The sequence below is a fragment of the Corvus brachyrhynchos genome, unplaced genomic scaffold (assembly GCF_000691975.1).
Source record: "Corvus brachyrhynchos isolate BGI_N302 unplaced genomic scaffold, ASM69197v1 scaffold376, whole genome shotgun sequence".
NCBI lineage: Eukaryota > Metazoa > Chordata > Aves > Passeriformes > Corvidae > Corvus > Corvus brachyrhynchos.
This window is the reverse complement of record NW_008238966.1, coordinates 1,517,181-1,532,734: the sequence shown is the minus strand read 5'-3', so window position 1 is coordinate 1,532,734 and position 15,554 is coordinate 1,517,181. Positions and strand designations below refer to the sequence as shown.

General features: G+C 42.7%; 1 protein-coding gene across 1 annotated transcript in view; it reads left to right on the top strand.

The window, feature by feature from the left end:
- The first annotated feature begins 3,334 nt into the window (after positions 1–3,334).
- The window catches only part of VCAN (versican), a 90,746-nt gene continuing 78,526 nt past the window's right edge, over positions 3,335–15,554 (top strand). The window contains 2 exon segments of the mRNA XM_017738680.1: positions 3,335–3,439; positions 8,411–8,782. Of these exon segments, the coding sequence (XP_017594169.1) occupies positions 3,370–3,439; positions 8,411–8,782 (442 nt within the window). The 5' untranslated portion in view covers positions 3,335–3,369.

Sequence of the window (15,554 nt, the reverse complement as noted above, 5' to 3'; positions counted from 1 at the left end):
GGATCAGCCCAGTTGGAAACCAGCCAGCAGGCAACCCAAGTTTGGTCACGTCAAGTGAGGTACTTTTTTAGCAGAAGGTGGAAATTAAACACTTACTCAAGCCTTGCAGCTTGAGTTGGCAAGATTTGCTCACTGTGTCCAGAGTGTTATGGATTTCTTTTACTATGGGTGTAGTGACACCAAGGGAAAGAAGAAAAAAATCTTGTGGAAAAAGGTATGGTTAGATGGATTTTGGGTAACTGCAGTGGACGTAGGGGCAGTACAGCAGCCAGACAGCAGACTTCTGTGAACAGCAGAGTGCGGGAATGGGAAACATAAACCAGTTTGAGAGATTTAGTGCTGGAGGCTACAGGGGAACGCAGTCCTCTGCAGCCTCTGCCAGCAGAAGGGCAGGGGGCAGGAGCAGGCACATTCAAGAGCCTGGAAATGTGGGCAGGAATCGGGGTGAGGTGTAAGCAGCAGCCTCTGCCTCACCTGTGGGTCCCCAGGAGGATTTTTGGCACCAGGTCTGCAGAGCTCTGTCTCCTCCTAAGCCAGGCTGCCCTGTGGGGCTGGGAAGGTGCTGCTGTTATGGTCTGTGTGTTTGGAGAGGGTGGCAGGGGTAATTGCACTACTTTTCATTCTGGCAGCTGTAGTGGAACAGCACTGGGCAAGCCAGGAGTGTTTATGGGAACCCACCAAGGCCTGGAGCATGAAAACCAGCCCTCAGGTGTGGAGGGTTGTGTGGGGCTCACACTCCTGACCCTAAGGGCTGAAAATCAGACTGTTGTCCCAGAGCTTTTCATTGCTTGAGTAAGCATTTCAGGATAAAGGAGATTTATAAAAAATCAAGAGGTGGTTTTCCAAGAGTCAGGTGGAGATTTTTGTCAGGTGTCTCATATTAAACTCTTTGCTCAAACAGTGCAATTTCTTGGAGCTCTCCAAGCCCTTGGTGTAGCAGGTGTAATTCCTGCCCTACTCAGTAAAAGGCTAGGAGCCATCACAGCCAGGAGTGCTCTCTTCTGTTCCCATGGATACCTTGAAAATTGTCCTTCCATGGTTGCCTTTCTGTTTTCATCTGTCTCTGTGGGTGTGTGTGTTGTGCTTGGTGACTGGCAGCGTAGCAGCAGGGTTTGTGTTCTTACCAAACGTGAAAGCAGTTGTGTTATGACAGCAATTACAATGAACTTCCAAGGGCAACAGGCTTCCACTGGCACGTGCCAGGCACCCAGGTACGCCAGGTCAGAGCCAGGGAAGTGAGCCAGGTGGTGGCTGCAAAATGCAACCAGCCCTGTTTGGGTGCAACACCCCTGTTGTCAGGAAAAAGAAAATACTTTGTTCTTTTCCTTGTCCAGTTTCTTTGATTCCCTTGATTCTGGTCCCAAAAGGCAAGGTTGCCTTCAGGGGAAGGAGGGAGGTAAAACTTATGGGTAAACATGGAGAGCTAAACTTGTAAATATTCTGTTCTGGACCTTGGCTTTGCTGTGGATGTGGCCAGCATGTGACGCATGGGACCATATGTGAGCAGAACATCTCAAAAGGTCTGCAGCCACTCAGCTGTCACAGGGGCCAGAACTTTGTCTTGCAGGCAGGTCCATCACTCATCACCTTGGAAAGTGGAGAATTGTATCAGTCTTCTTTTCGTGCTCTCATCAGAGCTCTTGTGTTACTGTAGGAACTTCACTGCAGTGGTTTTGGTGCTTGAGGCTTCCAGCATTTTTGGGATACAAGGGTTGCTATAGGCTCAGACTGACATCACTTTCTTTTAATTGTTGTGAAATAGTGAGGATCACTTAAGTGTTTATCTAAGCAAGCATGTGACTGTATTTCAGAGCTGGTCTGTTGCATTTAAAGGACTTTGATGTCTGCAGCTCTGATCTTGTGCAACCTCCTCACTCATAACAGCCGTCTACAAGGAGTTTGTACCAGGGCACAGTATAGAATTTTAAAGTTAGCTAATAAATAGTCACTTTTGTTTTCTTCACGTGCAGCTTGGCTTGTGTAAGTGTAGAAAGAGATAAAAGTCTGGCTGAGTGGTGTGGGGGGGTATGTGTTAGGGTCTTCAGAAGAAGTTTTATGGCATGGAAGGCTTAAACTGAATGAAGTCCCGGTTCTCGTTTGGGACTCAGTTGTGAAAAGTGCAAATTCCATGAAGTTCGTGTTGCAAAATAATAAAATTAAAAAATAGTGATATCACACTCTACACTCAGCTGACCTGAATGGCTGCAGCAGAGATGGGGCGTCCTTGGCGGTGTGCAGCCTGCTCTGTGGAAAGCAGCTGCATTTCTCCCTCCACGCCCAGGGAATAGGTTGTAGCACATGTTTCCCCGTGCAACCAGCAGACTCTGGCCGTCCATGTACAGGGAATGAAAGCCTCTGGGGTTTTCAGCCCTTTTGGGTGGGAATTTTTAACTTGCCTCACTGGAAAGGCTTGGTTGGAGATGTTTTGCGTCTTTTCCGTGCTGCTCAGACGTTACAGGATGTGTGCCAGTTCACACAGACTCATGTGGAGTTTGGGCTGCAGCTGTGGGCTGTGGGGAGAACTGTCCTGAGGCTGAACACGTCACCAGGAGATTTCTGAGGTTGCCTCTCTGTGTGTCTTGCTGTCACATTCAGTGCAGCCTGAGAAGTTTTTAAAAGTGGAAGTTTTAAATTGTATGTGTGTGCAGCACAGGTTCCGTAGTTATAACACAGACAGGTACATATCTATTGAATATCTGCTTCACTGATCCTTAAAACAGTTCAGCTGCAATCTCTCTTGAACAGGAAAAGCTGTCAGCTTGGTTACTTGCCCAGGTGAAGAGGCCAAGTAGCAGATCTTGCAGAAAATCAAGGTCGTGATAAAAATTTGTCAGCGGTTTGACAAACTGCTGCTGAAAGTAATTTCTTATGTTGGGATGTTCATAGCACATATGGATGAGGGACTATTTATAAACCCTTTGTGGTCATTGATGTTTGCGTGTCTTGCAATGCTTTTTTAAACTTTGGGGATATTTACAGGTTCAAGATGTGTAACTATGAACTGAAATAAAAGCTGATAAATACTATTGTGAATATGCAATTTATTGTTGTGTACATATGATACATGTCAAGAGCTTTCCAGCTGTTTGAAGGTGGAGCCTGTAATGGAAATGAGAAGCAAACCCAGAGGGAGCTGACATGTCTGGGAATCACTCAGGACTCAACAACCTGAAACTCATTATAAATCTCTATTCCATAGAGGCACATGGCCATTATAACAAATCTCCACCATAAATTGTTAAATGAAGGTGTCCTGAGAACAGAAAGGACTGCTTCTGGTACCAGTGACAAATATTGATGTACAACATTTGCTAAGGACACAGTGCAATACTAACCACTTACTCCTTTGTTCTTCATTTCTAGGTCAAGATGTTGTTAAGTATAAAAAGTATCTTATGGATGTACTCTACATTAGTTATAACATATATGCTACCTAAAGGTAAGTCTGCTGTATACAGAACCATTCATTAAAATTAATTTAGTGGTCTAATTGGTAGGGCATTTCACAGGACTGGGAAAACAGCCCAAACTCAGGAAATTTACTTTCTTTTCCTCTGCCATGCTGCACCACATCACTAATTTTGTTTCTGGGTCCTCCTCGAGGCCCTTGCTGGTTTATATCTGTTGTGCTTGGGCTGCCATGAGCTAAGCTGGGGCAGGTCCTTTGGCTGCTGGGGTCTGCAGCAAGGATGTGTCAGGGCAGCTGCAGGTTTTGGTAGAAAGGAAGGAGCCCTTACTACTTCTTTTGGTGATTACATGCTAAAACTGAGGTATGTATCCATGTGTGGTTGCCATGGTGACTTGAAATTTTGGGTCAGGCCTTCAGTAGGGAAAATATCCCAACAGCTGCTGCAGACTCACAAAATTAGGAAAGCAGCTTTCCCAAGTCTCAAAGCAAGATTTTTCTTTATTTTCTTTCCCCCTTCTTTCCAGGAACTCCTCAAACTGATTTTAGCCTTTGGGAAAATCAAATTTACTATTTTTTTCCCCCACCCAGTTTGAAGACTGTTGCTAATAATGCCTTTAGGTAGTCCTGAATGATAAGGAAAAGGATTGGTTCATTAGTGGAACCAGTCAAAAAAAAGGATAACAGGTTTAGATTGGATATAAGGAGGAAAGGTCTGGATCAGACCACAGACCCGACTCACTGCCTTACACAAACGCAGAATTCAGGGATACAGGGGTTGAGAGAGCAGCACTGTGAGCAGGGAGGAGTCGCATGGATCCTTGGAGCTGTAGAACATGAGGTGGCATCTTTACATGTCCGCTCACTTACTCCACCTTTTATTACCTCTTAAATGGCTCATCTTATCTCCAGGGTAGAATTTTTGGTACTTAGGCAAGTTCTTTATGAACATCCCATTCTTTGGAATGTAGACCGGGCTGTGACCTATCCTTACTTGCCCAAATTTTTTCAAAGAGATTCAGAAATACCCTGATGTTCTGAGAGCACACTGTGAACTTGGTGAGGTTTGCTTTTTTAAGTTGGGGGCCATTCTTTTGCCCATGTTCAACCATCTCTTAACCATGTTCAAAGTATGACCATGGTGAGGTAGACAAGGATGAAAAAAATTTCTTTTTTCGTGAATTGGTCCAATTCATGATCCCAAAGAATATGTGGGATCAACTCAGGCCATTACCTTTTGTAGAAAAGTCAGTTGGTGCAATAATATTTTTGAGAATGAGTGTTAGAAGACTACACACAACCTTTATACGTATGGCTTTTGTTTAAAAATACTCTAAAAATAAAATATATCTCGGCTTTCTGAAGAGATAAACATCTTAAGTTTCAACCTTTTCTTTTTAAATCCTTAGTTTGGATATAAAATTGAAGCCTGGAAATCTTTTGTGAAACAAATTCCCACCATTTATCACTATTCCTGTCTCTGTTTCCTCTTCCATGCTCATCTTTGTGAGTGGCCACACTCATAAATATCATGGCGAGCCTGTTAGATTTTATGTAGCCACAAAACTGCCTTTTTTGTTTGAGGGCAGATTGAGAGAGGCCCTGCATGGCCCCTCTGAGACCTGAATTCTCAGGTTTGTGTGAGGAAGGAAAAGGGGTGTGACAGGATGGGTCACCTTGGCTGTTTGCTTGGTACAGGTGAAGGATTAATGACACGATTAATGCTCACAATCAAGGCTGATGCCTACTGCTAGTGTGGCATTTGCTCACTTTCCACTAGCTGGTGTGAGGATATTGTGGTTTACAAGCTGGGCCTTGCGGTTATAATCAACGCTGGCGTTTCTCTTACCTGTTTTGGGTGGCTATTTGTGGTGTTATGTTGAGTTCTGCAGCTGAGATTTACATTTGCCTGCCTCCCTGTGAGTGTTTTGCAGACTTTAAAAGTAGTTCATCATCACTCTGTGCCTCCTTCTCTTACTCTGCTTGCTCAGACCACAAACCACCTGGTAAAGGACTCAGGGAGGGTTTTTGTTGGGTCTCAGTCCATTACCTGTCAGTGTTTCATACAAGTTTCACTCATTTGAATTCATTAATATCTTCACTAAAAGACTTGTGGTTAATGAAAAGGCTTCTCTTAGGCTCAGTGCTAGTAGCTGGATTGACAAAACACACAATTTCACTGATCCTTTCTATTTCTGCTGCTAGACAGGGCAATATACCATATGTCCCAGCAGGTTGTTGATGAACTGAAAAATGAGATGCAACTTTTTTTTTTTCACTCATAAATTTAGCTAAAAATAAATAGAATATTTTGTTCTTTAAGCATGTGGGATTTGTCTGCATAGTCAGTAGCAACATTCTGTTCAGTTAAACTTAATTATGTGGCAAATTCACTCCTCTAAGCAGTGTTACACCATGCAGGGCACTCTTTTCTTCAGATTCCTTGTCCACTGCAAAGTTATTGGCTTGGTCATGGTGGTTAATTTGACACAGAAGGAGAGAATTCTCCCCTTTTTAAAAATTATCTAGATTCCTACTTTAAGGTTTTTTTAACACTTATCGCAGATTTCCTTTCCTCCCACCTCAAAAGGAAGATATCCAGCTATGTGTCATTAGTCTGTCACAGCCCATTGATAGGGCTGGACATGGAATACAAGCTCAGCAAAAATGCAAAAGGGAGAAAAAAGGGTTATATGGATTGATACAAGATACTGATAGCTTCTGCATTGGTCAGTACATTCTGCTAGACTAACTAATCTGGACTGCTTCAAGAAATCAAGCTTTTTGGTGTTGTGCAGGAGCATCACTTAATCTTGTATTTCAGATATTTTGTCAGCCAAATATTTTGTTTTTCAGTAGGGAAAAACTTCTTCCTCCTTTCTCCTTCTCCTCCTTCTTCCCTCCTCTCACCACAACAAGTAGTTTCTTATAAAGTGTGTTATAATGCTTTCTGAAGTTGGACAGAACTGCAGCTACACAAAATGTCCTGTTCTGGGAAGTAGCACAGGTTAGGCTCGATCTAGTTTGCATATCAAGGTGATAGGTGTTGTTTGTCAAGGCTTCCAGCTGGCTGCTGTGAAGACACAAATTTTAAAGGGAGGAAATTTCCTCAGGGTTCAGTGCTGATATTCCAGATCACTCATAATCAGAAACAATGATCTTAAAAAGTTTATTAAAATTCCGTCAGTCAGAATGATTATAATTGAGTCATTCTTCATTTAAGAAGAAAGTTCCTGCAAGGTGTATAGATGACAAGAGATCATAATATATTCTAAATATTTTGAGACTGATTTTAATCTCCCACCTGTGCAACTTGGCAGTAATTCCATCACAATGGATAGAACTGAGGGTTCATTCTCTTTCTTTATCTCTAACCTACTGTAACTCTGTGAAGTTTCAAGAAAATAAAGGTGATATGAAAGGTTTGGTTTCATCAGTTTTGATACCATCATCTTGACTCTATCTGAATTGTGTGCCCAAGGAATTCTAGTTTGGTAGGCATGGATGGAAAGGACCTGAGAGCTCCCATTCAGAAGTCTGTGTCTTCCCCATCAGTCCATTTTTCTTTTTTCTGGTACTTTATTATTGAAATGCTTGGGTATCAAGCTGATGATTCTTGTATTGACCCTTTTTAGATGATACCATTAAGATTTTATCCTGTAGAAAATCATCTGCCTCTGTTAAAAATAATCAGGTTAATGAGTAATTTTCATTTTTTCTTCTATTTTCTTCACACCCCCCTTTTTTTTCCTCTTTCTTCTTTTTTTAACTTTTTTTTTTATTATTATCCCCCTCTTCCTTTTCTCTCTTCCTTTTTTGCTCATCTTCTTTAATTCTCTCCCTCTGCCCACCCTTCCATCCCACCCCTTAATTTTCTACTCTTTGTGGAGTGATTGTATCTTTTATCATAGATAAATAGCTAGATCATTTTCATATGCTGGTGTCTCCTATTTCATGTATCACTCTGTTAATGGGTACTATATTGTTATATTTCTAAACTGTATGAGTCTTAGCTCCTTTCAAAGTAATGATGACCGTGTTCTACCTTTCAAAAATATTATAGTGAAGGACAGTGAAAGAGGTAAAATAGACACTATTGTGCATCAGCTTTTAATCTTCTTTAAGACATTATGTGTGATGAAATAACATCACATAAAAAAGGTAAATCTATCAGAAACCCTCTCTTCAGTTGCTTGGATGAACAGTAGTCAACTTCCCCCTGAGGATATTGTCAGATGGAAGCATTTCACTGTGAAATGTTTGCAGCTGGAGATGACATAAAAAATGATAAAAGTCCTGATCATGTCAAGTCTGAGCCAAGTAGGGACTTTCTGTGTGCTTTACTTCCTTCTTTGCTTTTACATCCTGAAATATTTCATTTCTGTGATGTATTAAAGACCCCGAGGCTACAAGGAAACAACTTTGAAAGAGTTACTATTTGGGAGACACTCACTGGAAAGGCTTTTGTTTCAGCATGTATGCAATAAAAAGAATAAACCCCTGAGAGAACAATGGGGTCAGGGGTGACAGGAATGCAAAGCCATGGGCTGTGTTTCCTTCTGAGGACAGGAGAAGCTGCCGTGAGGTGAGGCAGGGTGTGAACACCAGCAGCTCCCCTGTATTCAGGCTTTTGGCCAGTGAGGTAACTCCTCTTCTTTCACTCAGAGTGGTCTTCCTCCTTGCAGTCCATCTGTCACCTAAAATTTCAGTTCTTTTTCCAGAGGTTAATAATTTGGTGACTGTAACAAATGGAGAAAATAAGTCAGAATGAAATTTTCCCAAAGAGAACGCACTCCGTCATCAGCCTACGATGTACCAAGATTGATACAAAGACTTTTTTAGCTTATACTCCCCAGTCCTGTTAGAAATCAGCTAAGGTCCATGGATTTCAGCCTTTGCACAAGTGAATCATTAGCTAACAATGAAATATATCTGTTTCTAATTTTGCTGTTACACTAATGTGATTTCTCCTTTCTCTCTCCTCCTTCTCTCCCCTTTTTCTAGTTAAAGCAGAAAAAAAAACCCTAGTCAAGGGATCTCTCTCTGGAACTTCAGTCCTGCCGTGCTTCTTTTCAACCACACCCACCATATCCTCCAGCTATGCCGCTGAGTACCTCCGGATCAAATGGTCCAAGGTGGAACTGGACAAAAGCAGGAAGGACGCCAAGGAAACCACGGTCCTGGTGGCCCAAAATGGCAACATCAAAATAGGCCAGAGCTACAAGGACAGGGTGTCTGTCCCGAGCCATTCGGAGGAGACTGGTGATGCCTCGCTGACCTTCTCGAAGCTGCGCGCCAGCGATGCCGGGGTCTATCGCTGCGATGTCATGTACGGAGTGGAGGACACACAGGGCATTGTCTCCCTGGTTGTTGAGGGTAAGGATTTGTCTATTTCATTTGTAACCAACAGTGATTCCAGTTAAAACAGCGAATCTTAGTAATTACCACAAAACTAGAGAGGATTTAAAGGAGTGTCTTTAGCAATTTGCCCTTTGAGTGGGGGGGAAAGAAGCAATTTATGATAAAAAGGATGAAAGCCTATGATGAAAAGAAGCCACTGAAGCTGTGATTGAGTGGTCTTGATGTCCCAAACTGTGTTGCCACGAAAAGTGGGAGCCATTCTTTCTGGGACAGGAACATCAAACAAAAACGATGTGTTTCTTTTCACCCAGTAATAAATTTTGGATGGGCAGAAGGAAGCTCATCTGGGAGAAGGTGCAGAAAAACAAGTGGGGAGGTGTTTGCTAAATGTGGGGCATGCAGTGATAACAGTTTTCTTGCCATCACTATTATGAAATAGCCTCCAAAATTTTGAGAGGGACAAGTCTACGTGTAGAGAGACAGAAGAGACAGGACTTTCAGAATTGTTGCGGTTGGAGAAGACATCTAAGATTATCAAGTCCAAGCATTAACCTAGCACTGCCATGTTCACTACTAAACCAGGCCCCCAAATGCCACATTCAAACATTTTTGGAACTCTCCTGGGGATAGTGACAACCTCACTTCCATGGGAAGCTCCTTCCAATGCCTGACTACCCTTTCCGTGGGGAAATTCCCTGTCCACCCTGAGCCACCCTGGCTGCCCCCTCCCTGCCCCAGGGACTTGTGCAGAGCCACAAGGTCCCCCCTGAGCCTCCTTTGCTCCAGCCTGAGCCCCTTTCCAGCTCCCTCAGCCGCTCCTGGGGCTCCAGAGCCTTCCCCAGCTCCATTCCCTTCCCTGGACATGCTCCATCCCCTGAATATCTTGTCTTGAGTGGCCCAGAGCTGCCCCCAGGATCTGAGGTGGTCTCTCAGAAGTGCCATCACAGGGATGGTCACTGCCCGGTGGTTGGGGCAGCCCAGTGGCCATTGGCCTCTTGCCCTACTGGATACCCCTGGGCTCACATCCACCTGCTGTCACCAGCACCCCCAGGGTCTTTCCCAGCTTCCCAGCCCCTCTGCCCCAGCCTGGAGCGTTCCATGGGGTTAAACAAAACAAAAGTATGAGTGGCCAAAGGAGCATGTGATGTGTAGGTGTTTCTGCCCTCGGAGCCTGCTTGTGGAGCACGGTGAGTACGGCTCAGAGGCTGCTGCAGAGCCCCGTTGGGCTGGCACTGAGCCTGAGCTGACAGGCTGTGCTGAAAGGCAGAGCATTAACCCAGGCCCTGTGCCATGCACAGGCAAGTTCTGGACCCAGGTTTCTGCCTGGGCTTAGAACAACACTGAGCTGTGTGGATGGATCTCCTCTCAAGAGGCTTGCTTTGGGCCCTGCTTTGCACTTCCCTTTGCAGCTCGGTGTGTTTTGGAAGTTCGGTATTTACTCAGATGAATGAATCCCAAAACAAACATTAATATCTGCTGCTGGAAACCATGGCTTTGGCTAAGACCTTTTTGGTGAGCTTAATACTGTATTGTTCTTCCAATATGCCTAACCTAATGTGAACAGTCTGTTGGCATTGATTCGATGAAGGATTCAAAGGTGTGGCCTTAATTTGGAAATACAATAAATCAGTGTAGCCATTAATGTCTGCATAACTTCATAAACTCTTAGGTCCTAATGACAAAAGCAAAAGAAATCCTGGTTTGAACATTGCTTTTCATAACGAGTGTACCTCGCATTCCTTACTCCTTTTCAAGTGTTCCCTTGACTACATATCTAAATCCAGGAGCAGCAGATGTTTATGACAATAAAATATGGGATGATTTATGTGATACTTTAGCTTTTGTAGTGGCTGCTCTTGTGAAAAAACACTGTGAAGTGTTGAACTGATTAGATTTATGATTTTACCTCAATGAAAATTTCACACACTCCATTTTCTTTATGCAACTGTACCTTTCCATGACTACTTTAATGTCAAAATTTCAGGAGAGGAAAAAAGCTAAGTGTTGACCCAAATGGCAAATCACTTTGCTAGACTGTCATTTGTGCCCTCCATTCTCAGTTTTCTGCATTATGTAAACAAATGGCATTTATTAGGCTCATAAGAACTTCATGTGAATGTTTCTGCTCTAATCTTCTGCTCTATTCTTTATGGTTTCTTATGATTACAGCTTTTATTTATAAACCCAAAACCCATTAGTCCTGAATAGAAATTATCTCCATGGTGTTGCCTTTTTGAACCTGCACCCCAAAGTGACACCAGTTGAAGAGGCATGATCCACTGTCCTCCCTCTCTGTGCATTCTGCACTGCCTGTCCTGACTGGGATGCAGGGAGGTATTTCCACGTTAACTGAGGTAATTCCAGAGCTGAGGGATAGCCTGGTTCAGCACTGTGCTTTGGTCAGCTCTCCTGGGTGGAGCTGGGGCTGCTGAAGCCCTGGTAAAATTTTTACCAGTTTTATTATTCTGGTCATTTTATGCTCAGTTGAAAGAACTTATCAGCAGAGTTCTGCTGAAGCAGGTGTAATTCCTCTTTTGCCATTATGATAAATTCGTTGGGGTTTTTTTTTTTATGCTTCTTTGGGTATTTTTAAACCAACTCAGGACTTTTGTTCTAGATATTTTCAGAGTCTCCATTTGTTTTATGGACACTCCCTAATTTTAAACTTTCAAAGAAAAAGCATAATGCAGCATCAATGAAGCCAGGGAGATAAGATTGGACAGGTGGCCTGCTTGTTTTTCAAATTAACCTCTGCTAGTAGCATAATAGATAGCTGGGAGAGCTAACTTGAATAAAATTACTGTAATTGCTATTTCTCTCCTTTAGGTTTGCTGGGAATACAAAACTGCTATTGAGCACACTGTGCATCAAATGAGTGTATTTTACCAGTGATGGAATGTATTGTGAATGAAAAATGGGATTTCTGAGGAAGAACAATTTTCTCTGTAGCACACAGATTTTCCCAGGTTAAGCTGAACAGTGGGTGTTAGTCACAGAAAGTAGAACTTCTAATGCCTAATTATTTTTTTGCCTGAGTCCCAAGCCCAAGACTGTACAAAAGTTACTACTGTGCACCAATGTTTTTTCTGTTTAGCTATCACAACAGACAAATTTGGTAACTTGCATGCAAATATCCAGTCAATTTGCTCTTTTAGATGCCAAATGATCTTTTGAAGTCAGATTCATATGTTATTAACAACAAACTGTTCAGACAAAAGATCTGGCTGTCCCAGAGTCCTGTTCCAATGAAAGCAGCTGATATCAAAGGGCAAACTTAAAAATTTACCCTACTGCTGTCAGAGACTTGTCACCCATTCAATTACCCATGCAGAGGCTTTGTGTTATTCAATCCTTAATAAATATGGCTTGGTTTTTTTCCATTTGCTTTTGAAGGTCTGTAAATTTTCATTATCCACAGGTGGACTCCTTAAGCCACCACTTAACCACAGCTGCTTATCTTAATTATCATTCACAAGGATTGCACGTTTAATCACACACATTGCCTTTGTCTCTGCAGTGCATGTTTCTGCTACATCCATTTTTGGACAGGTAAAAGTTTTCTAAACAATGACAGGATCTTAGAAATTGACATAATTCCATGGCCTTTCTTTGCCTTGGTTATAGAAATTAACTATGCCAGCTGCTTGGGTATCAACAGCTACTTATATTTGGAAATAGATGATTTTTAAGGTCCCTTCCATCCCAAACCATTTCATGATTCTATCTCAGAGACATCATCAAGACACCGTGAGTTCACAGGGGATCCTTTATCTGCCGAGCAGTGCTTGACTGTGTGCGCATCAAACAGAGATCAAATATTTTGATCTCGGCACTGTTTAAACTCCTCATCTTAAGCAAAAAAAACCCTGAATTGGCTTCTTTTATTCTAGGGGTGAGAGTAGTTGTGTTCTGGCAGGGGTGGCTCTGCGTGCACAACCCTGGGGATCTGGGAAAGTCACAGCAAAGTGATGACACGTTGGGTTACTTGATCCAGTTTTCCTTTGGCATTGCAAGTCTCCACGCTACGTGCTGAGCCATGTGCCCAAACCCCACAGAGAACACCCATCCACAGGGGTCAGGTGCTCTCCACACTTCACCCCTGAGATCAGCATTACTATTTTACATTTTGCCCTTGGTGAGAGTGTAAGAGTGAGGAGGGAAACACTTAATTTTAGCCCACACAGGAAGTCTGAGGCAGCCAGGTGCTTGCCTTATGCATTATTTGTGCCTGCAGGGCTGCTCTTGGGACATGCAAGTCTGCAGGATCACTGGAGGGGCACTTTCCTCACACTGGATACCCCCTTTCCTGTTACTAATCATGGGAAATGCTTTCCTGACACCTTGGTTTGCTGCTATAATTACAGTGACCTCTCGGGGTATTTTGTGTTCAAAATGGATCTAACAGCATGGCAGTGTTAGATGCTTCAGCTTCTCACAAGCAGAGGAATGGAGAATCTTAGAATATTTTGAGCTGGAAGGGACCCACTGGGATCATCCAAGTCCAATCCTGGATATGTAGAACAAGTCATTCATACTCATTTTAATTCCACATGTTTTCTTCTCTGCCTTCTGTGCATGTTCCTCTGAAATTTTCCCTTTGTCTCAGGAGTAACCCTTCCTTTGTCAGATTCTCTAATTTCATTTCTCTACAGTGTTTTGTGCTTTTCTTCTAACCTTTCTTGGTGTTATTAAACCCACAGTTCAAACTGTCTCACACTGGGAATCCATGGTCTCTCAGCTTTTGGATGTTCCTGGGTGAGGTGAGCTCTCTGCATTAAATATCTCTGGTCACCAGTCAGGGAGATTTACAGACAACTCTTTCAGACTCAGCTTGTAACATTCAGGCAAAGCTAAGTTGGATGAGTTGAATCTCAGAAAGGATTTTATAAAAAGTATTGCTGTACCTTTCTGTGCTCACATTTATTCCTTCTCTCTAGTTATAATGAAGTACACTTTTTGTAAAATACTTTTGAGCTACCTTGTAGAAATCTGACCTGGAAATGAAATGACACAGTACTTTTTATTCTGAAACATTTTTGACTATTCAATGAAGTTCTTGTTTTGTGTGGTGCTATGACATTGGGCAATTAAAAAGAACATGTATGACCCAATGTATTCAAAATTAAGAAATCTGAACAAACCACTCATTTGAGCTGATTTTTTGTTATCCTCGGAGATAATTTGGTTTAAGGAGATCAAAGTAGCAACTGGGATCTTTACACTTTTCTTAGTCTTTTGTCGTAGCTTCTCAGTGAATATTTTTTTGCCAAAAGTGAGATCACTTTATTCTTTTCTAACTGATACTTTGGGAGTTCACTCTTTTCATGGGCCATGGGCCTCATTTTCTCAGTTTCTCTTTGATTCTGCTGCAAATCTGAAAGACTTATTTTTTCCCCCCCTTTTTTTTTTTTTGGTGATTTCTTTTTAAGGCCTGTAAAGAAAATCCCAGGCTTAAGATCCTGATCTTGTTAATGGAAAGAAACAAGAATTAGGGAGGCAATGTAGATAGTAATTCACATTTTCATTTTTATGCAAACTTGTCTATCTTGCAAGCATTATAATGATAATAAATGAAAGTTGTTTCCGATGTGGGAACGCTGCCACTCAGAGATGGTTAGCCCTGGGAGGTTGTGTGCTGACAACCTAATTGATCTGTTCTCTCCGCAGCAGAAATCCCCTTCTTTATCTCTTAAGTAGGCATTTGAAGAGGTGCTTTTACCTAATCTTTTGGACTTACCTGTCTTGAAACCTTACCACCTCTTGATGTTGAACTTCCGCGCTTCCTTGCTGACTAAATTATCATGGACTGCTGCATTTTTCAGCTCCTGTTTTACTCTCCTGCATAATGGATCCCGAGGAATCTTCCTGGCAAGGGAAGAGCACAATTGGCAGCGGCCACCAAAGGATGCCAGAGAGAAATTTATTTATTAATTATTCACCCGGATAACTGTAAATGCTGCCCTTTTCCTTCCTTTCACACAGTCCTGTAACCTGTGTTTTTTTGGGTGTGTTTGTAGTGTAAATTGCCTTCTGCACTAAGGACGGGGAGGATCTGAACTGTGTGGTAGCTCTGGCAGTGGGCTGGGGGTTATTTCGGGGGTCTGCACCACAGTGCCCAAGGTCTGAAGACAAAAATTAACAGGATAACCAGCACTGCCATCACAATATTCTTTCTCTTTAGACATTCTCTGCTGTGTGAGGCGACTTCTGAGATTCAGGCTTTATGTTGCCACATCCAACACTGCATGTGGCAGCAGCGTGAGCTGACTGGTGAAAGTGAGCTATACTTTACTATCCATACCAGGAGCTAATAAACTAGCTTCCCCTGCAGTTCCGCAGGGTTTTGATGCATGATACATGGCAAAGTTGCAACCCAAAGGGGTGTAACCAGAGAACCCGGCCCTTACCCGTGGAAACTCTTGTTAGTTAAAAGTTAAACCCTTTACATTCTTATTTTCCGGCCTAAGGCATGAGATAAACGACTAAAAGACGTTCACCCTTGCTCTGACAGAAGTGAGTTTTGGATGCTACAAATTGCTTTCCTGTGAGTGCTCTCTCTTGCTGCTACTCCTTCCTGTAATTACACTGACTTTGTTTGCCAGATGTTCGCTGACAGCATTATACTGCCCTGGTCTGTTTTCCAGTCTTCCAGTCGCTTTATTTGTTCCTAGGACAACTCCTTTCTTGCCTTTTCTTTCGGGGAGGAAATAGACAAAGGGGGGGCGGGGGGGGGAAGAAGGGGGGAAATCCTTTACAAATGTTTTAAAAGTGCCAAGACCGGGACAAT